Genomic DNA, 21,981 nt, shown 5'->3' with positions numbered 1-21,981 from the left:
ACAGCTGCTGTCAGGAACTACAATGCCAAGACCACGGCAATACAGCCCGGAAAACCCACAACAACCATCTCCTAGGGAGCGTTGGGCCCCCCAAAGCCGCTTCCAGTGCCAAGCCCTCCTCCCCCGCATAACACGGTTGCCATCCAGTTGGGAAATTCCGGGAGATTTGGAGGGTGGAGACTGGAGATGGTGTTGAGGAGGGAGCTCAGCAGGGTATAATGCCATGGAGTCCACCTCCAAAGTAGCCATTTTCTCAGCTGGGAGATTTTCAGCTGCCACCTGGAGGTTGGTAACCGTAGCGCCGGTCCTTTGCACAGGGGGAGGATTTTGCAGGCTTGAGCAACAGATGGGGTATGTGCACTCTGCACATGCTCAGGAACACTTTCTGGGGCGCAAAAGCAGGCTCTCTGTACACGCTCAGAGGCTTCCTGGAAACTTCTACAACCGCGCCTGCTCAATTCTCCCTCCCGGCTGCTGCGGCTCCTTTAAGGCTCCTCTCTGCCATAGAGGTACACCAAGACAAACCGGTCATCACTTCCGGTTCCCAACTTAAAGCCACTCAAATGGAGGCCTCAGCCCCTCTCTCCCTCTCTCTTGCCTCGCGCGGTTTCCTCCGCCTTCGCGAACCGGAAGTGTCTTTCCTGAGTGGCTTGGAAGCCGCCCCGCCCCCGGAAGCAGGGAGCGGGAGCCTGACCAGAGACCAGGAAGCGCTTCCCGCAAAGCGGAAGCCGGCTGACCTGAGGAGCGGGCTCTGGTAGGAGAGCGCCCGGCTGTTGGGCGGGTCCGAGGAAGAGGAGGAGGAAGAAGCCGCAGGAGCAGGGAGGGGCCGCTGGCTGTCGGTCGGTCCCTGGTCAGAAGCAGCGGCGGCGTCACCATGGGGGGCTCCCGCGACGACGAGTACGACTATCTCTTCAAAGGTGGGCCTCGAGTGGGGGGTTATGTGGCAGAGGCCGCGCCCCGTTCCGCCGCCCCTCAGCTGCGCCCAGGCCGGCAGCCCTCCCCCTGGAGGGCCTGTAACGATTCCCGGAGGGCCCAGGTCCAGCCACTTCGGGGCCTCTCTCTAGCGCGCGTTTATTATTCCCCTGCCCTTCCTGCGAAGGACTCAGGTAGGGTTGCCAGCCTCCAGGTTGGGGCTGGAGATCTCCCGGAATTGCAACTGGTCTCCAGGCCACAGAGATCAGATCCCCTGGAGAAGATGACTGGTTTGGAGGGTGGACTCTGTGGCATTATACCCCAACTGCGCTCCCTTCCCTCCCCTCCCTAAAACCCACCTATCCCGCTGAGACCCCTCTCCAAGCCCCAGCCTCCACTTCCCAAATCTCCAGGAATTTCCCAATCTGGAGCTGGCAACTCAGGTCGGCATGCTTGTTTCTGTGTATTGTTGGAGTGACAGCCCTGTGAGGTAGGCTCGTCTCTGAATGGGTTTGTATATCTGAGGCTGACCCAAGGTCACTCCTCCAGCTTCCATAACAGGACAGGGATCCAAGCCAGAGCTTGGGCTGACAGACTGGACACCAGGCTGGCTTCCTTCCTTAGAGTTCAGGGGTGGGGTTGGAGGGTTGGGGCAGTCACATGCTCTCAGCCTAGCCTACCCCACAGGGCTGTTGTGACAATAAAAAAGGATTAATGGAGAATGAAGTGAGCTGCTTTGGGGCTCCATCCGAGAGAAAGTCAGAGTGGTTGTACGTGATGAAAATAATAACTTAATAACATTTGGTTTATGTACTGCCCTTCAGAACAGCTTGATGCCCACTTGGAGCAGTTTACAAAGTGTGTTATTATCTTCATGACAGTAAGCCTGTGAGGTTGGTGGGACTGGGATACATGAGATCTTAGTGATGCTCAAAAGAAAGAACCCCCCACCCACACACACACACACTTCTGTTTCCCCTTGTTCCTCTTTCTCTCCTCTTCCTTTCTTCCTCCTCTGCCATCACTCTTTATGCTCCTCTTTCTCTTCCCTATAGGAGTTCACAGCCCTGGGGTGGAGGCTTGAGGGAAACAGAGAGCCCGGCTTCCCCCATACTATGCAAAATATTTGCTGTATAAATGTTTGCTTTGTGCATATTTACCTTGAGAGAGTGATCCCTTTTCATATGGTGCCTGACAGGTAGAATCAGGCTGTTTGCAATGGCCCACTGGTTGGGCAGGCTTTAGTGAAATGCAGGATGCTTTTTGTTCCCTTTTCTTGTAATCCTAGGAGTTGGTCCTGTGACTGGTGTTTAGTGTGTAGCAAGGCAGGCAGGCACAGGATGCCTTGATACCTAAGGTGTAACTGATGAGTGTGACGAGATCTGCTGGCTGGATCCGGCCGAGGTCCACCTGGTCTGGCACCCTTTGCGAGAGCAGCAGCAGCTAACAGGCATCAGGCCAGGTCTTGCACACCTGGAATCCATGACAGACATTGGGGGGAGCAGGTGTTGTTTGCCCCACTGGGGACTCAGTCTTCCCTCGAGCCCTGTTGGAAGACCAGAAGAGTTGTCAGATACTTGGTAGGCACAATGCATGGCCTATGGACACTGATAGGTGGGCCTCGAGTTGTGCAGGCCTGTGAAAAGAGACCCGTCAAGAGCGGTTCTGCCCACCCTTCCTTTAAACAGCAGCATCTGGTATACGGGAGGGAAAGGCTGAGGCTCTGCAAAGAAACTCTCAAACTTGGAGCTATCTTCTTCCCTTGCTCTTGTCTTGTGTCTGGGAGCATTCCCGGAAAGTAGCGGAACTGGATTTTCCGAGGCGGATGTGATGCAAAAGCCCATGGGGTGTTTAACCCTTTTTTTCCCCATGTTCCATTATCTCCTGGGAGAGAGGCTGGTGGTTATGTGTTAAATATAAGAATGTGAAAAAGGAGCCCTGCTGGATTCTCTGGCACTCTTTCCAACGGAGAGCAGAGCAGACTACTGCCCGAGGGAAGCCCGGAAGTGTGCAGCGATGACCCCGGCAGTCTTTGTCTGTTGAGTGTTCCCAAGTTGAGAGCCTGCTTCTGAAAATGGAAGCTCCAGTTACTTTGGGCTCTAATGACAAACTGAAACATAGGCCCTCTCCTCCCCATGCAGTGGGAACACAATTGAAGCAGAAGTGTTAGGAAATACGACTCCCTCACACACACACAAACACGTCACCTTCATCCCCCGTACTAATCTGTTTTATGCCCCGGCGTCGTCATCTTTCCCTCTTTCACTTTACCAAGTTGGGCATTTTCAAAATCCTTAAAAATCACTAGTCCTGAAGAAACTTTATTAAAAAGCCTAACTTTTGGGACTACAATTTATTGCCCTAAAAGAGTGAACACTAGTGCTAGTGATTGCTAGTAGAAAGTGTGTCTTTTTCTGTGTGAAAGCTGACAACTTTAAACACGCTGTTAACTCTGTAACCCACCCCCCTCCTATTTTTCATACTATTCTTTTGGAGGCCATTTCTTTCCCCGGGATTTGCTCCAAAGGCCCAAGGTTTTTAGATGCTTTCTCTGTCATTTCCTCTGGTATCTTTGCTTTGCAAAATATTGCTTGTCTTGGAGACTGACGGATTTTCATGTGCTTCTGCCCAAGTTGGCTGCTGCATTTGGAAGGGTAGTTTTAGTCATTCTTCATACAATACCTGGCACAGTGATGGCTCTTTTTGTGAATGGGGCAAAAACCACCATTGTAGTAAATAGCAGTTTTGGGGGGATGGGTGAGTGGGTAGCCTAGTTTAATCTAACGGAGGAAGAGAGACTTCTCTGGAGGAATGTGTGCTGTTTGGGATGCTCTGTGCTGTCCTTGGCTTTCATCTTTTGGTTTGGGTCTTGTGTTAAGTCTGCAGACTTAAGTACAACATTGCTTATTTTTCTGTTTTGTTTTTATCCTGTGGTTCTTCCCCTGCATTTTTGTTTTAAAAAAATATTTTAAAAGGTTTAAGAATAGAGGAAGTGATTGGGAAAGTGGTGGTCTGCCAACTGGCTGGCAAATGATTTAGTGCCTAAACCTTCGCATCCAGTTTTGAGTGTGTGTTTAAGGGAGGTGGAAGTCATAGATGTCTAAAAAATGCATGCAGCGCACACGCACACACCTGGATGGAGCATGCTCCATATTTTTAAATCTGGAGACATATTTTTCAGGCTTGCATGTTTTTCAGAGTTGCTGTAGGAGCGGTCTGGTTCTTATCTCTGAAAGGAATGTGACTGCTGCTTCCTTTTCAGCCTGCCTGAGCTGAGAGGTGGCGGGGAAGGCAACTTCCCTGGAAACTGCTGAATGTGGAGAGATGTCATTAACAGGATCCCGAACAAAGATCGATCGGTGGCGGCAGCAGCAAGGGCAAGTGGCTGCCTTTGTGACGAGGCCGTGCAGCTCTTTGTGGGCTGGGCACGGCGTTCCAGGGAAGTCGTTTGGTGCCGTAGGAAATGTTATTGCAGGCCTTTCTTTCACAGCCCAAGCGTAGCCTCTTCTGGTGGCCGGGATCTCACACCCGCTGATCTCACTTCCTGCCTCGTTACTGCATAATGGTTATCAGCTCGTTTATAGGAGCAGCCGCATTCTTCCTCCAGTGGGATTTGCATTCCTTCTGCCGAGGTGGATTTTTCAGTAGATTTTTTCCCTCAACAACAGACTGGCTGGGCTGGAACATAACACACTTAACTGCCGAGATAACTGGTGTGCTGTCATCTAAAGGGAAGCTTATGAATCTGGGCTGAGAGAGGCCGAAAACGTCAATTTGTCCTTGGAAGGGGTTTCTTTAACTTGGGTGCCAGCTGTCCTTATAATAAGGCACATAAACACTTCTGCCAGGTCTACATTCTCAACAGCGGTTTCTGTTGTGGCACCAGCCGGATGCATAATTTATCATGCTGCCTGCTGACATTGCCTTCAGATGCTAGAAAAGACCAGCGAGGCTAGGATTTGCATCCAGCAAGTATCGGGCACTCGCTGTGCCGGTTCCCTTCCTTTCTCCCGTGCTGACCTTCCCCCTCTCCCTCCCTTGTCCAGAAACACATTTTCAAGTTTGAACAGCCTTGCGTCATTAATCCTCCTCAACATTTAGAGTGTTGAAATCACTTGGCATACATTGTTATGCTTACAATAGCTAGAAACAAAGGAGGGCTAGGCAGATAGAGACTAGCGGAGCAGTTTGCCTCTACATACGTGCCATCAAGTCACAATCAACTCGTGGTGACCATAGCAAGAGGCGAGTGAGAAGTGTGGTGGTTTGCCGTTGCCTCCCTCTGTGGAATCTTCCTTGGTGGTCCCCCATTGTGCATAGCTTCCAAGATCTGCTGAAATCAAGATACACCATTCCACACACCCCTGTAAGGTAGGCTAGTGTTGTCCTAAAATTGCTGATGGTTAAGAGGGTGTTTGATATGGAGAGGGGCTTGCTTGAGGTCACCTTGAGATTGTGGCGGAGGCAGGATTTATCATGCCCATTGAGGGTGCTCTGTAGAGAATGAAAATAACTTGAACTGGGCATTTCCTAGTTCTCTTTCTGGTAGTACAGCCACTTAACTATTCTAGCAGCATCTCCCCCTAGTCATTGTACCTGAAATGTGTTGAACAGCTTACCTGCACACACATGCAAATTCAAATTATTTGTGGCATTTGCACGCAGAAAGGCCTGGGGTTTCTCTCTCTAATCGCCCAAGGTCAGTTTTTAGTTGCCACAGACTGTTGGAATGACTGGCTTTGGATATTCTTTGCTCTGCACCCCAGGCTGGTGTAGAGGGACCAGCTGATATTGCTGAGCCCTGTTCAAGTACTTATTGCTCACATGGAGTTTTTTTCTAGATCTTTGGCCTGGATCACAGAACCCTGATTTGGGTGACAGCTTGTTCAGTAGTTTAGGGTAACCTTGGCCTGCTCTTAGGATTGACAGGCAACAGAGCTAAGAGGGTCTTGCTGGCATGTCAGACATCAGTTCCAACCTTACCCGTTACATAATTTTTATAGCCTTCTTCCAGCCCTGACCCTCATTCGAATCATGATGCTGTAAAGAGAGCCAGTGTTGCCTAGTGGTTAGAGTGTCAAACTAAGAACTGAGAGACCCAGGTTCGAATTCCCATCTACCTTGGAATCTTGCGGGGGGGAGCGTGAGCCAGTCCCACACTCAGCATAAACTACCTCAGGGGTATTGTGGGGATAAAATGGAGGATAGGATTGTGAAATAAGCTGCTTTGGGTTACCATTGGGTAGAAATCAGGGAGCAGATGAAGTAAAAAAATAACCTGGTTGAAGTATCTTCCAGGGTTCTCTGCCAGTTGTGCTTCTGAGAAGATGGTGAGAAATCTTTGCTACATAACTGTGGTCAGCTATGCAACGCTGCAGTTCCCGTGTTCCTTTCCGAGGGCGTGATGGCAGAGAACCTGGACTGCCTTGCCTGTGGTACTGGCACCTGTGTGATGTTTTGCTGAAACCACCGCATGTGCAACATTAATATGCCAGAAGTCAGTAGCTTGGTGACTGTTACACTGCTGTGGAAAAACTGCGTACGTCGCATCATCGTACGCATCATCGTATGAGTTTAAACAAGAGTTACTTATTCAACTTTTGCTTATTCAGAACGTGCTGTTACCCACTCCAGAAGTGCTCAAGGTGACTTACAATGTATAAAACACTTGGAATCTCACGACTTGTTTGCTGGCAACACGTTTAAATGACGCCTGTGCCAAGAGCTGAGGCGCATCCCTGGAGAGGACTTGGAGCCAAGCTACAAGTGACGCCTGACACAGGTTGGACACTTGTCAGCCTCCCTCAAGTTCTGATGGGAAATGTAGGCGTCCTGGTTTTACAGCTTGGCTCTCCATTACAGCTGCAAGACCAGGACGCCTACATTTCCCATCAAAACTTGAGGGAAGCTGACAGGTGCCCAACCTGTGTCAGGCGTCACTTGTAGCTTGGTTCTTGTTTTTCGTTTTGAGATTGGGCACTTTGACAAGTGTCTTGACGAACCCTTGATACCTTGGCAACAGTAAATTCTGGGTTGCCAAGACCGGACCCACCATATTTCTGGCCTTGCCGCGTGCTGTTTCCGCTAAGCAGCCTGGCGGAAAGTGAGGACGAGAAGCTTGTTTGGAGGTGGGATCAGATGAGATACAGGAGGGTCAAGTTTCCCAGACCTTTGATAGCAGGAATGCCTGTGGTTCTTCTGGACGAAAACTGGCGACAGTCTTTGCTCTGATATCTGAGCAGGCTCACTTTTCAAGCGAGAAGCATCCAGTCCCTTGTGCCTCTTCATGAGTCACTACGCTAAGACTGCCTTCTGATTGGACGGAACCGAGTCCAGAGTAGGTGATTCATACCCTGACACAACGAGGAGCCTCCCCTGAGGGTGTGTAATTTCATTGTGTCTCTGTGGAGGGTGATCTAAACACTTCTAATGCGGATGCCCCCCAGCAACTCCCTTCCTGGGGGTTGGGCTTTGGCCATATTGAAGCTTTGAGTGATTCTGATCACATTCTGTTCTTGCCTTGGTAGGAAAGGGATTGCAGCGATAGGGCATGCTCTATTTCTGGACTTTGACATTCTTTGTGTACTCCTAGAAAGAGGGTTGTGTTCAGGGACAACGTGTGTAGTAGAACCGGTTTGGTGTAGTGGTTAAGAGAGGCAGGACTCTAATATGGTGAACTGGGTTTGATTCCCCACTCCTCCGCTTGAAGCCAGCTGGGTGACTTTGGGTCAGTCTCAGCTCTCTCAGAGCTCTCTCAGCCCCACCCACCTCACAGGGTGATTGTCGTGAGGATAATAATAACACACTTTGTAACCCGCTCTGAGTGGGCGTTAAGTTGTCCTGAAGGGTGGTATATAAATCAAATGTTGAATGTTATTCGACATTCTGTATTTGACACTGTATTCCAAGGAAGAATTAATTCCCTTTTCTCCCTGGCATCTTGGGAAAGGGTGAGGTGTGATCCTCAGATTTGTGACAGCTGGAAAAACAAGCCGGGTGCCGGGCGCCTTCATCCTCCAGTTCCCACCTTGCAGGAACAGTTCTTATCAAGCACAAGCGGTAAAGCGCATTAAATATTGAACTAAAATAACTGCAACCCTGAATCAGCGCATGTGGCAAAAGTCTGGGAATCCTTCCCAGCACTCTTCAATATTTTTCAATATAGCTGCTGCAAGCACTTTAAAAGAAATTGGCTATAGTCTCTTAGTTACATATCTGATGAAACAGTTTCCTCTGGATTAGCTAGCACTAATCAAACACCATAAGCTTCTTGTAGGATAAAAAGCGTAAGAAGAGCATAGTAGAACAGGTATGAATGAAGCAGGGGTTGATTTTAAGTAATGTGCCAGGAGGTCAAGTTGCTGGAAGCCAAACTGAATGGCATTGCTTGATGATTGCAAGGCAAATAAACCTCTAGAGCAAAAGGGGGAAGGATAAAAGGGGGGACTATGTTTCTGGCCTCAGAAGGACAACTGTGTTAAAAGCAGCAGGATATGTGGTTCTTGTCCGCAAAAGTTAGTCTTCCAGACTATTACCTGGAAAACGAAATCTGAGCCATCTTCAAGCGATACTGACAGAGGGTCTGAAGTTTGCCTTACAGGAGAATGGGCATCTTTTTGGATTACTTGACCCCGGTTGTAGCTCACACATCCTGAAAATGACATTCAGTGGGCAGATCAGAACTGTGGGTATGCGGATGAGTATCGTAAGGTGATGGTGAAATGTGAGAGAGAATTGGAAAGAGATGAAGGTTGAGTCTTGGTCAGAATAAACATGCAGCGAATCCTTTTAAACTGTAGAAAAAAGAGGGCGGCAAGAAGACAATCTGGGCAGGGGATTCCATTTGCCTGTAAAATGGAAGCAGAGCTCTGTGTGAAGCTGTAGAATTGCAGCTGCCAGTCCAGCTGAGGAAATCTGAATTTAATTACCGTTAAGAGTTTGAAGCACTTAATTAAATCTGCATAAATGTACTTGGATTTGCACGCAGAGATTGCAGCAGGCACTGTCTTAAAGAAGAGGCATTCCCACTTGATTGAGGGAGGGAGTGCCTGCAGCCACATTTTCCTTTGAAAGTTCTAGCAGAGATTTTAACAAAAAATCTGGTTAATTAGTCTGGAGGGGGGCACCTTATTAGAGTCCGGAAATGGTTTTCAGTTGATTTGTACAACAAATTGATTAGCCTTGCTATGTTATCATAACATAGCATAATCTAGAACGTAAGGTCAAGATGGCGCATTGAAGCCAAGCTTTATATACGCGCAATGCCTTTGTTAAAGTCTTATAAAGGCATAGTTCAAAACGTGACCTCGGGGTCATGGCCCTGAGGTGACCTTTTACCTCTGACCTTTCACCTGCGCCTTGCCCGTTTTTCCGTAGCTTTAGTCGAGCAGGCACGCGGTTAGTCTCCCTCTGAAAATCCTCCCCTGTTTTGTGTATCTTTCCAGTTGTTCTCATCGGGGACTCTGGAGTCGGCAAGAGCAACCTTCTCTCCCGCTTCACTCGCAATGAGTTCAACCTGGAAAGCAAGAGCACCATCGGCGTGGAGTTTGCAACGCGCAGTATCCAAGTGGACGGCAAGACGATAAAGGCTCAGATATGGGACACGGCCGGGCAGGAACGATACCGCGCTATTACCTCGGCGTAAGTGATACCCTCCTGTGGGGCTGTGGCAGTAGCCGGCCTCAGTGCTATAGTGTGTCTCTGTTTTGTGTCGCAGGTCCTGTGGAGGTATATCATACGAAGGCAGAAAGCGGGATACAAGCAGGAAGCCGTGTCTAGTTGATGGTGCCGTTTCAGGGTTTTAGGGCAGGGTTCCATTTCGGATTGATGAGTGAGCGCTGTCCATCACGTGGGAGCAGCTCAGAGCACCTCCCAAGTACAACATGGATCCAAAATAGGGTCAGCAAGCCAAGCCCGAGAGGCGTTTTTCTAATGGCTGACTCATAATAGTGAAACTCATTGCCCCCAGAAATTCACTGGGAAGCATCTTCCTGAAATTGATTTAAGGTGTTTTAATTGGGGAGGGGTAAGCAGTAGCCGCCATGTAAAGAAGAGTTAACTGCTGTGCACTTACAAAGATTGACTCGTCCAGCCTCCTTGGTGTTAGGGGAGTTTATAAAAGCAGAAGGTGGCGCAATGAGAAACCTGAATTCATTTGAGGTTTCCATGAGTCCACATTGCACATGTTGGGACTGGAGAATCTGCCCTTGAGCTGATCCTGGGAGCAGCTGGCGCATGCACACAGCCAGGTATAATCAGGGTCGTGTCCTTGGTTGGCGAGTATAGGAACGTTTCCCCTGCCCCATCCCCTGGAGGCAGCCATTTGAGGTCGAGGTGGCATGTCCTATGGCTTCATTGCCTCCCGCCTTTGATGTTGTGCCTGTTCGAGATACTGGAGGGTGCTTAATTGCGGCCTGTGCACCTGCCTACAGCTATTACCGTGGCGCTGTGGGGGCCTTGCTGGTTTACGACATTGCCAAACACCTCACCTATGAGAACGTGGAGCGGTGGCTGAAGGAGCTGCGGGACCACGCGGACAGCAACATCGTCATCATGCTGGTGGGGAACAAGAGCGACTTGCGCCACCTGCGAGCTGTTCCCACAGATGAGGCTCGAGCGTTTGCAGGTCAGTGAGTTGACCGTCTGGTCTGTTGCTGGAGGAGCTGCTGCTACCTCCCGAGCTGTTGGAACGGGTGTATGCTGCCCCCGCTCTGAAATCTAAAACCAAACGTGGAGCTTACTTCAATCCACATTTACTAATGGGAATCATTTCAACTGGCATAGTTGGCCTTTCCCTGGCTTCTTTCCTTTCCTTTCCTTTCCTTTTCCTTTTCTCTTTTTTCCCTCTCCCATGTTAATGTTGAATGAGGAAGATAATGAGGCGTCTTGTTTTGTGTTAATCTGATGGCACTTTTTAACCTCCTGACCAATTTTTTTAAACTATATATTCCTTTCTTGGCTTCCCCTTGGGGAATGTTCCCATTCCAACATAGAATTGGACCCCGAGATCCAATCTTCCTGAAACTTGGTGTGTGTGTGGGGGGGGGGGAAGGGTCTTTAGAGGACAGTCAGCAGTAGGGCCCCAGCTAATTCGGTGAAGCTTACTTGAAAAATGCCCCCCTCCCACGCCCCAGATAGGCCCCAGATATTTTTCCTTATAGGGAACAAGGGAGAATGGATGGGGGCACCTTTTTGGAGACCTGTAAAATTGGCCCCTAGAGCCCAACTTCAGAAGTAGGTTCCCTCCCAATCTGGTAAAGTTTGGTTGAAAGATGAACCCTCCTAGCCCACCGGATAGCCCCCAGATTAATTTTTCCATAGGAAACAAGGCTGAGTTTTACCGAATTAATTCAGTAAAAATTCAGAATGCCCTTTTTCGATTCAGAATACCAAGATTTCTCTGAATCAGCCAAAATGCAGTATTTTAATCCGAATTCTGAACTGGACTGCACACCCCTACCAGAAACCTCTGCTTCTTATCCAACCCTGGTTTTGGGGGCGTTTTTTGGTGCGTGTATGACGTTTATGGATATACTTTTACTGATAAGTTGAAGAAGAGAGTAGAGGCATTATACTAAGCATCAGCTCGTCCCTTTTAAATTAAGTGACAGCATCCCCTTTACACACATACACACATGCAAACGCAGGCTTGGAGGTCAGGAGCAATTAGAATGTGGAGCCATCTGTCCTGGTGCTGTCAGCCTGCTCATAAATTTGAAAGGTTTTCAGGCGACTGTTAGTTCTATGCTGGAATGTGGCTTGGGGCTCTTTGCACTAACCATGATTAAAAATGCTTGATTTATGCCATGGGTAGTCAAGGAAAGAAGGGGTGGGGGAGGAAGCATTGGTGATGCTTTTGCAGCCCTGCTCTTGGAGGGACCCTTTGTGCTGCCCCTTGATCCATGACATGTCTTGCTGCCTGAGCTGTAGTTTACCAACGGCTGCAAGACTTCCTCTTTGGCTTCTTTTTTAGCTTGTGCTAAATAGCAACTGGTCAAGTAAACACAAGTTCCCACAGGGGCTGCAGTCCTGTGATGCATGACTCATCCTTGTAAAGAAGGGAAAGGGGAGGCTGGACAGAGGGAGACCTTTGAACTGTGCTCTTGTGAAGGCAGGTGCCTTTCCAGAAAAGAATAATAAAGCCTAAAATGCATATGACTAAGAGACCTATGCAGAGGTGCGGGCACAAATTCATGGTGCCCATTGTGGGGAGGGAGAGAGAAAGGGGTGAGCCTTTGATTATCTATTCCCAAATGCTACTGTTCAGCATGGGGCTATATGGATGGTGCTGGAAAAAAGTGCAAAAGATGGGCATGAACCAGAAAAATTCTGAACTGTGCAGTTTGTGGTTCGTCATGTTTCACGGACCACAAATTTTATGAACTTGCCCTAGTTTGTGAATCTATTCATTCGGTTTGTGAAAATGTCACTTCCGGGTCAGCAGAAGGTCTGCAGAGAGCCCATCCCCCCTTGCCTAGGAAACTGATTGATTGGCGCCAGGCTGTCTGCAGTGATGAACCAAAATACGAACCAAACGAATTGGGTTGAAATTCGTCATGGTTTGTGAGAAATGAGCTCTCATGAAGCTCCAGTTTGCGAACTACGAACCACCCTGGTTCGTGACGAATTTTGGTTTGTGCCCGCCTCTACTCCTGACACAACAGCAGGGGAAACCAGGCTTCCAAGAGAAAAAGAGTTGTGAGGGGGTTAAGAGGAGAGGACTGGTCCTTGCTGTGGACAAGTTGTATAAGGTCATGTTGGTCCAAAAGTATAATCTGAAAAGCCATGCAAACAGCTCACGTCATACTTTTATTAGCACCAACCCAATGGCACACAACCTTGCACAAGCTTTCAAGTTCTCCGGAACTCTTCGTCAGGCTAGATGTTACAAAATAAAAAGGGGGAAAGCAGATTTCTTTGACTCGTGGTGGTAAGACTGCCTTTCCTCATGCCAGCATATGGTGGATTTGCTGACAGGCAAAGAAGAGTTTGGTTTCAGGTTGCTGCAGGCAACCTGAGGAAATAAAACACAGCATGAAGAAGGCAGAAAATTATAATAATAACATTCGATTTATATACCGCCCTTCAGGGCAACTTAACACCCACTCAGAGCGGTTTACGAAGTATTGTTATTATCCCCACAACAAACACCCTGTGAGGTAGGTGGGGCTGAGAGAGCTCCAAGAAGCTGTGGCTGACCCAAGGTCAATTGGGCTTTGAGTCTTTAAGGCAGGGAGGGACAATAACTCTATATCCAGGGGCAGAAAATCGGAAGGCCCAACCTGGCACGCAGGGCTCAAAAATCTTTCTCCTCTTCCTCGCAGAAAAGAACGGCCTCTCGTTTATTGAGACCTCAGCTTTGGACTCTACAAATGTGGAAGCTGCCTTTCAGACCATTCTGACTGGTGAGTTGGTTGGGACAATGGCAGCAGATATTGGCCCGGTTAGCTAGGCAGAGCCCCGTCTGGAAACAGAATAGATCTGAGTGTCAGGCATTGGAGACAAATGGAGGGTGCTGGTATTATGAGCTTGCAGCGCACAGGTTTGCTGCTCTTAGAGGCAGTTGATACATTTCTGGATATTTTAAAGCTACGGGTGGTGGTTGGGACAGGGTGGCAGTGGTCGTTTTTTTGTGTATGATCTAGGTAAAAGATTCAGGCCTTATATAAAAACTTTAAAACTTCCTTATCAGACCTAAACTTAATTTTTTTAAAGAATACAAAAAGCATAATGTATAACTGTACAAACGTGGGTTGGCAAATGTATTAAACTGAATGAACTAGTAATTTTTAAATCATAATTGCAAACAGAAAGATCAGGATACCATGCTGTACAGTATAGATTTTGCCCGTTGGGGATATAGGAGAAAAAAATTCTTAACTGTAGTAAATAAGGTTTTAATTGCCTGCACTTCATTTCCTGTCCATAGACCCAGTGTTATCTCGGCCCCTGCTTTTAAAGTAACTAATTATTCCAGTTTCTTGTTGGGGTCAGGAGTAACATTGATCCGGTTTCGTAACATAACATGATTATGTGTTATGTGCGTGTCCCAGTACCCGTGAGCAAAATTGTCCGAAATAAAGCCATTGCATGTAATTTGAACAAAAACGTCCTTCCAAATGATTAACCTAGTTTTTCTTCCTCTGGTTAATTTCTGAAAAGATTAGCAGCTTCTGATGCTGAACTTCATATGTTTTTGCCTCTGCAATTGGTGACGGAACACTTGGTCTTCCCGCAGAAGGCCCTGCTCTTCACCTCTGGCATCTCTAGTTTTGGGGGAAATAACACTCTTTATCGAGACCCGGGTCCGAGCAGACTGTGTTGAGCTAATGGCCCTGAGTTGGTATGAAGTACCCTTTAAATTCCAGATGGGGAGCCGTGTTAGTCTGTCTGTAGCAGTAGAGAAGGGCAAGAGTCCAGTAGCACCTATAAGACGAACAAAATTCGTGGTAGGGCATGAGCGTTCGTGAGTCACAGCTCACTTCTTCAGATACTAAGAGTCCAGTAGCACCTATAACACTAACAAAATTTGTGGTAGGGCATGAGCTTTCGTGAGTCACAGCTCACTTCTTCAGATACCAAGAGTCCAGTAGCACCTATAACATTAACACAATTTGTGGTAGGGCATGAGCGTTCATGAGTCACAGCTCACTTCTTCAGATACTAAGAGTCCAGTAGCACCTATAACACTAACAAAATTTGTGGTAGGGCATGAGCGTTCATGAGTCACAGCTCACTTCTTCAGATACTAAGAGTCCAGTAGCACCTATAACACTAACAAAATTTGTGGTAGGGTATGAGCTTTCGTGAGTCACTGCTCACTTCTTCAGATACCAAGTGTCCAGTAGCACCTATAAGACTAACCAAATTTGTGGTAGAGTATGAGCTTTCGTGAGTCACAGCTCACTTCTTCAGATAACCTGTATCTGAGCTGTGACTCACGAAAGCTCATACCCTACCACAAATTTTGTTAGCGTTATAGGTGCTACTGGACTCTTGCCCTTCTCTACTCCTTTTAAATTCAGATCGAAGGAACTTCTCTGCTCTTTCAAATATTAGTTTGTTCCTTGATTCGGTGTGTATTCATAGGTTCACTTCTTTTCCATGCTGTAGGCGACAGAGGAATTTAAACAGGCAAGAGGATTTGAGAGTTCTCTAATATTGTAGTTCCCTAATAATGTAGTTCCCTAATTTCTTAGTACAGGAGTGTGGTGTTAGGAGATGTTTCGTGAGGGGGTAAAGATCTGCTGAAACAATGATTTGAAATCTTGACTTAATTGCCATTTGGAAAAACTACCATAAGATGGTCTTCTCAGTTTGAAAAAAGCCCAGGGGTTGGGCGTGAGGTCTGTTTTTTTTCTCCTCCTGATATTTCTGTTTTCTTCCCTCTGCCCTCATGTGTCTTCACGTTTCTAGGCTAGAGAGACCTTTGGTCTGGTTCAGCAGTGCAGTTTTTACAAAAGCGTCATGGTTAGGAATGCTTGAATATCTGCCAGTTCAACTCACATCCTGTTTGCTGGTTACAAACAGGGAGCTGATTTTTTTCAGTGATCCATTTGCTTATTGGTTGATCTGTTTGTAGCTGTTCAGCAGATTGCTTTGTTGTACGCTCCCCTGGCCACGCAGTAGGGCACAGTTGGCTTTTTGCTCGTGTGTGTGTTCACACAGCCCAACTGAGTGTCTCTCCTTCCCCTGCCACTGCTGGGCTGCATGTCTTCTCTGTTCACCAGGTAGTTGCTTGAATGTACAATTAAGTCAGTCAAAACTAATTCAAATCAGTCATAAACAAATGTGGGTGCTGTAATAAAATCCTACCATTTGGTGTTCGTCTAAACAGACCCTGGCAACTGTTATGGCCAATGATTGGCTTGAATTGGAAGCACCTTTGTGCCTGTGCCGTTTTGCACAAACCCAAACCGCACAGCGTACGTCATCGGCTCATGAGTGGACACATGTAGTTTGACTGTCCGATACTTCTGTGGCAAAACTTGTGCCGTCTCCAGATTTTGAGATGGAGAGGGTAGGGAGGGAAAGTTGTGCAGAAAGTAGAGGCTGTTCTAGGATGCGCTCACTTGACCTCACTGCACATGGCCCTCAGTGTGAGAGGGGCATGTGCATGAGAGTGCATGATGTGATGGTCTCATTCAGGAATCTCCCAGGCTGGTTCCTTTCATTGTGTAGTGCTACGTGAGAAGCACCCCTTGGCAAAGGCTGATAATCTGTTTGGGAGACAATGGCTGATTCCGCACACGTTGGATAATGCACTTTCAATGCACTTTATCAATCGTTTGAAGTGGATTTATTGTTCCGCACATGAAAAAATCCATTCCAAATGATCTATAAAGAGGATTGGAAGTGCATTATCCAACGTGTGCGGAATCACTCAATCTGTCATTTGTGAATCTTGTCTCCTGATTGTACAATTTAGAGGCTGTGCTTGGATGCTCCTGAGCTGCTTGGCTGAGCTGTCCTCGTCTCCTACTCTGCCCTGCTCGAGTATGCCCTGGGGGCAGAGTGTGTTGTGGGCTACAGAATGCAATTTTTACCCCCTCTGGCGTTTCTTGAAATTGCCAAATCCTGGCAGTGGGGAGAGGGCCCAAGTGTCTAGCAGAACTGAAATAAATCAGGGAAAATGACAAGTACAGCCAAATCTCTGCAAAATGAGTGTGCAGATTTTTTTTATCCCGGTTGCACTATCCAGCTCTTCTTGCAGAATTTGGTTGCCTTCTCGGCGGCTCAGAGTATGACCAGTCGACAGCTGTTGCTCCTGCAGATGGCGGGAGACGAGTCCTCCCAGGGTCCTTGCAACCAAGTCTGCTAGGCTGAGCCCTTCCTGGTTGTATCGGCTTGCAGCGGGTGTTGCTGAGCAAGACAAGTGGGGAGGTCTACATCCCTTCCAAGACCCTTCCCCCCACCCCAGGTCTGCTTCCTGTCTTACTCTCCAGGATTACTCAATTTTCCTGTGTGGAAACGAGGCCTTTCCTGCCAGATCTTTAGGTTGTGTTTGCCTTTAAACGTGTGTGTTGCTTCAATCGTGGGTGAGGGTGTGTGTGTGTGTGGGGGGGGACAGTCTGTTGGCCTGCCTGGAGGTAGAATACCTTCTGTCTAAAGAACTCCTGCCCCTTCTCTCTTTTTTAGAAAAAGCTCCCAGTTTTCTATTGATTCCATTAACCTCCTCCTTGTTCCTGAACGGCTCTTGGAGTTCTTGTAATGATGGTGCCATGGAGTGATCTGGGATCCTAGGAAGGGAAGTGCAGACTCAGCCTGTTCTCCCCCATCGGCAGCGAGGAGGGGAGGGGAACGATGTTGGCCTGTCATAAGGGTTGGTGTGGTAACAATGCAAAACTCTAGGCGTACTGAAAGACCCCCACAAGAGTGTATGCATGTGTATTGTCAAGCCACACTGCCAAATAACCTCATTCCGCTCTGATTCGGGATTAAATTGTGGGGTGGAGACAGCTCTGTCCCCGATCTGCTTCCCCCAGGGCTTGCTTGACTCATGCCTCAGGTATTGTGATGAGATAGGGCAGCCCCCCCCCCCACAAAGCTAGCAGCTGGGGAGGGAGGAGAAAGAATCCTGGACCTGGGGAGAGGTGAAGAGCTTGACCTCTTGGCCGTTGTGTCTGTTTGTTGGCCCTCCATGGCCACGGGATGGTGCCTGTAGGAAACAGAACGCCGGACTTGATGGGCTACTGGTCTGATCCGCAACACTCCTTGTTTGTTCTTCCATTGTCAGTGCAAACTGTTCTTCATGCCAAATTGGCCTTGGCTCTTTCTGCCAAGGGCTTTGCTTAGAAGGATGGCGAGGCTGCTCCTGTGGAGGTCCAGAGCTCTTCCTGCAGAGCTGCAGCTCCCGTGCCCCCCAGAGAGGAGCGGCCGTGGTCGAGGTCCCAGGGAGGATTTCCGTCAGTGGAGCGGGGCTTCCTCACCTCCCCCCTCCCTCTGCAGCCCCAAATGTCCCTTGAGATGCTTTTCCTGGGAAAATGGAGACCCTCCCTCAGAACAGCAGAGGGGGATTCAGAGGCATGAAGTGTGTGTGTGTGGCGGGGGGGGGGAGAATCAACAAAAATTGACTCCTTTCCATTGGTGAGGTCCAACCCAGCTGTACTTATATCTACTTAGTCCTCTAGTGTGACTACGTCTGGAGTAGCCCATTAAGCTAGAACATGACCTCCTGCCTATGAAACAGAGCTTTAGTTCCTTAGTGGCTAATCTTGTGAGTTCAGCTGTCCTTCCTTTGGAGTTCTTTAGAAATGTTAGTGTTTCCCCCCTCTGCCCCTAACTCCACCCTGAGCTCCCTTGCTTTCCGATAGAAGACTTGGTGGTTTAGCCTGTGGCTGATGGGTGTGGATCAAGACACGTGTCAGTTGCACTCGAGTGCACAAATGCCACCCTTGTGTCTTGGAGAACCCCCCACCCCTCCAGAATTCTGCGTACAAGCTCTGTCCTCCCTCTCTTCAAACCCGAGCAGGGGAGAACGGTGCTTTGGCGTGTTTGCTCCCATCTCTGTAGGCACCCAAAAGCTCACCTTGAATTTCAAGTGAGGGGCTGTGGCTTTTATTGGGGGCCTTTTCCATAAGCCCCCTCTGCTCCCCTTCAGGACGTGCCTAAGAATGCCAAGCTTTTAGCAGGCGAGGATGTCTGGAAGAGAGACACAAGCTCCTTTGCAGGAGCTCAGGGAGGGCTTGTGCCAGATGGCTTAGGAGATCACAGCCCTTGGAGGGGCTGCCTGGGGAACACAGTGTGGGGATAGCTTTGGGCTTAATTAAAAATCCTGAAACACTCAGTGCCCTGCTGCTCCCTGAAATACAGGTTCCCCTTTGCTGAGAATTATCAGCATGAAGGGTTGGTTCTTGGAGGTATGTTGCAAATGCCCAGCAAGGGGATGTATGGGCAAGTCTTGACCATGGTGGGTGAGGATTTATTCTGCCTCAAAAACAGTCTTTCCTAGCCCATCTGACACCAAGCATCAACATAGGTGTGTGCATGAGCCCACTCTTTGGTTGGATCTGAATGTTCTAGGAGATATTAAGACGTTACTGCTTTAATTACATGGTTTACGGTTGTGGCTTTGTTGTCTGTTACTGTTTTAATTTTTTTCTGTAGGTTTCTTTTTATAGATAAATTGTTTATAGCTTAATCAAAGATGTTTGTGAGCTTCCTCAGGTGCTTGTTAGAGAATATAGGCCTTGTGTTTTTTTCCTTATAAAAACAAAAAGACATGCAAATTTTGCAAAACAGAACTCAATTTCTGCATCAGGAAAAAATTGCAAGTAGCCACCCAGGTTCCACAGTAGGGATTTCTGCTTGCTGTCTTTGGTCAAAGATACCCACTCAGCCTAACCTACCTCGCAAGGTTGCTGTGATAAAAATGGGGTATAGACCATATATGTTGCCCAAAGCTCCTTGGAGGAAAGGAGGAATAAAAATGCACTAAATACATGCCCGTGTGCTAGTTGTACTGAACCTGGGTCCACAGTAACAGATGTTTTTCTCCCTCTCCCTCTCCCTCTCCAGAGATCTACCGCATCGTGTCTCAGAAGCAAATGTCCGACAGACGCGAGAATGACATGTCTCCAAGCAACAACGTGGTCCCGATCCATGTTCCCCCGACCACAGAAAACAAACCAAAGATGCAGTGCTGTCAAAATATATAACAAATTTCTTTCCAGTGTAATATTATCCCAGATCCAAGATGAAAATAGATCTTTGGATTCATGTCGGTATTCCTTTGATTCTCCCCCGCCCCTCCCCCCACAATTTCAATTACGTCTTTCTGGTTTTTTTTTTTTTTTTGCTGGAGTTCTCCATGTCTTAACTCTTTAATTTCAGCATTATGAATCCTTCATTGTTTGCATGTGGCTGCAGCATTATCGAAACGTTAGTCTGGCAGGGCAAATATCACGACGGATTCCCTTTCCAGTTTGCTGGCCCCTTCAGCAGAGAACCAGATTATCACCCGTTCCGTCTTTGCAGCTTGGAATGCAAATTGCGACACTCCAGAAAATGTGAGTTGACTACCCTGGAGTTTTTTTTAAAAAAAAACACTTTTATCCCCCTGAACCTCAATAAGTAGATGTTTCTCGAGGGACAGGCACTGTACGACTTGCTGCTGTGTATTTTGTGGGCAGTCAGCCCAGTATCCCACCCTTGAATAAATGTGGCCGATTGAGCTATGGCCTTTTTCACTGATCCTGCTCTAGTATTGGGGCTTCCTGTGAGACTGCAATCGGCAGGTGATACCGGTGAATGGGTCCCTCTTGTGCAAGTCATTCCAGTGGAGCAGAAGCTGCAATCCACAACCCGTGAGGAGTCGAAGAAACGGCCTGCTTCCCCCCTGCCACCCCGTCCCGTTGCCGATAATATTGCATTTTGACGATTGCAATAGCATCAAAGCAACAGCAGCAGCATCTAAAATTTTAACTGAGTCCGAATTCGCTTCCTCAGGCAAAGGAGTGGCAGGTTGGCCACCTGCACTCTGGCAATAGCTTTGTGGGAATCAAGTCAACAGCAGCCCAACTGTGCAAAGCCCAGAACGGTGGGAGCCAGATACCCAGAATAAGAGTGCAAGCAAGAATTGAATGGCTCGTGCTCTTATCTCGCTTTGTAGGTTTTTGTACAGCTCCCAAACAAGCCTTTGGTTCGCTTTGGCACGCATGGCGACTCCTGTGCTCCTTTTCTGGCATGGAGAAAGCTCAGAGAGGAGAGCCATCACGGTTCCTCACTGTAATGAAACCCCTTATTTGGGATTTTGAACCCTTAGCTTTTAAGACTGGTTTTGATTCTAGCAGCCCCGTGAGCCAACCAAAGGACACTGGAATGTGTGGATTGGAGCGAGGCGGGATTAAACCTGGTTTGTGGATCTGCCAAGAGGACCTTGTCTTACCAGGCCTCTGCTAGCTGGTTAAACAGCGTCCCTCAGCCCGCTAGGGTTTTCTGACCGAATGACATCAAGGAGCCTAACTAGCAGATGGTCTGTGCTTGGCTTTCTTGGGCAGACGTGGACTGTGGTGCCCAGTTTAAACCTTCTTGGCTTTCCAGACACCCTTGTGGTACATTCCAAATGGCTAGAACTGGCAAGCTGTGGATGCTTCTAAAAGACTTTTCATATGGATGGCATTTTATCCACATGCACGTCATTCTGTGGTATTGGGAAAGCCAAGGAGGAAAGGGCCCCAGGTGGCCAAGGTTGGGGGACAAGGGGGGGGGCAGGAAGCATCTTGCAAATCTGTCACGGCCCAGAATGCGTTCCCTCCTTCCTGCTTCCCCTACACCCACTCCCCCCCCCCAGATGCGCTAAGTGCTGCATTTCTTGGCTTGCCTGTCGGCCTTGCAGTGCTCATGATGTGTGAAGCGCACAGAAGGCATTGCTGTAGTCCTGGTCTCTTTTTGTTTCCATCTGTTTGTAGGGTTTTATCTGTTTTCACAGACTTCCCTCCCCTTTCATCTTCATTTTGTAAATTGCTTTGTTACTGTATGCACATTCTGTACTTTGAATTTTTTTAAGATTGATTTAAAATTATTCATTCATTGAAATTCTAATAAAGAATTGCAGGGGACTGTTGAAACGTCATCGAGTGAACTTCTTTGGAGTTAGGCAGTTGTGGGTGCTTGGTATTTTAAGTGTAAAACATTGCATTGAAGATAATATGAAGGTGATTGAAGTGACCATTATACGCTGTGCAGATATTGCTCAGAATAAATTATGCAAATCAATTTGAGGTGCACATCTGAATTTTTGGGGGCTTAGTTTTCGATTTGCATGCTTTGTTCTAGGAAGTGTTGGATATGTTGCTTGGATTGCTGCTGAGGCCTGTCAAGAGCTGTGTAGGCTTTTGCGGACAAGAAACGTAAGAGTCTATGAGAGAGAGCGCAAGAGTTCTACAGCAGCTTTCTCCTTTAACCGCCCCCCCCTCCATGGTTAGATCTAGGAAATGCAAGAAAAAAACGGCGGTAACAGCTTACACTGAGGGCCAAGCTACACATGACGAATGACACTTGAACGGCAAGTGGATTGAGTGAAGGGCAAGTGAACAGGGAGAAATACACTTGCTGTTCAAGTGTCATTCG

The 21,981-nt window shown here is 48.0% G+C and overlaps 1 protein-coding gene across 1 annotated transcript; it reads left to right on the top strand.

Moving 5' to 3' along the window:
• The first annotated feature begins 715 nt into the window (after positions 1–715).
• On the top strand, positions 716–21,627 carry RAB11A (RAB11A, member RAS oncogene family). Its single transcript, XM_055002504.1, has 5 exons — positions 716–917; positions 9,357–9,552; positions 10,344–10,537; positions 13,236–13,316; positions 19,429–21,627. Exons 1-5 carry the CDS (start codon positions 875–877, stop codon positions 19,566–19,568), a joined length of 654 nt encoding a protein of 217 aa, XP_054858479.1. The 5' UTR covers positions 716–874; the 3' UTR covers positions 19,569–21,627.
• Positions 21,628–21,981: the final 354 nt, after the last annotated feature.

This window comes from Eublepharis macularius, chromosome 18 (assembly GCF_028583425.1).
Source record: "Eublepharis macularius isolate TG4126 chromosome 18, MPM_Emac_v1.0, whole genome shotgun sequence".
NCBI classification, from domain to species: domain Eukaryota; kingdom Metazoa; phylum Chordata; class Lepidosauria; order Squamata; family Eublepharidae; genus Eublepharis; species Eublepharis macularius.
The sequence above is the reverse complement of the archived record's forward strand: the minus strand, read 5'-3'. Positions and strand labels throughout refer to the sequence as shown.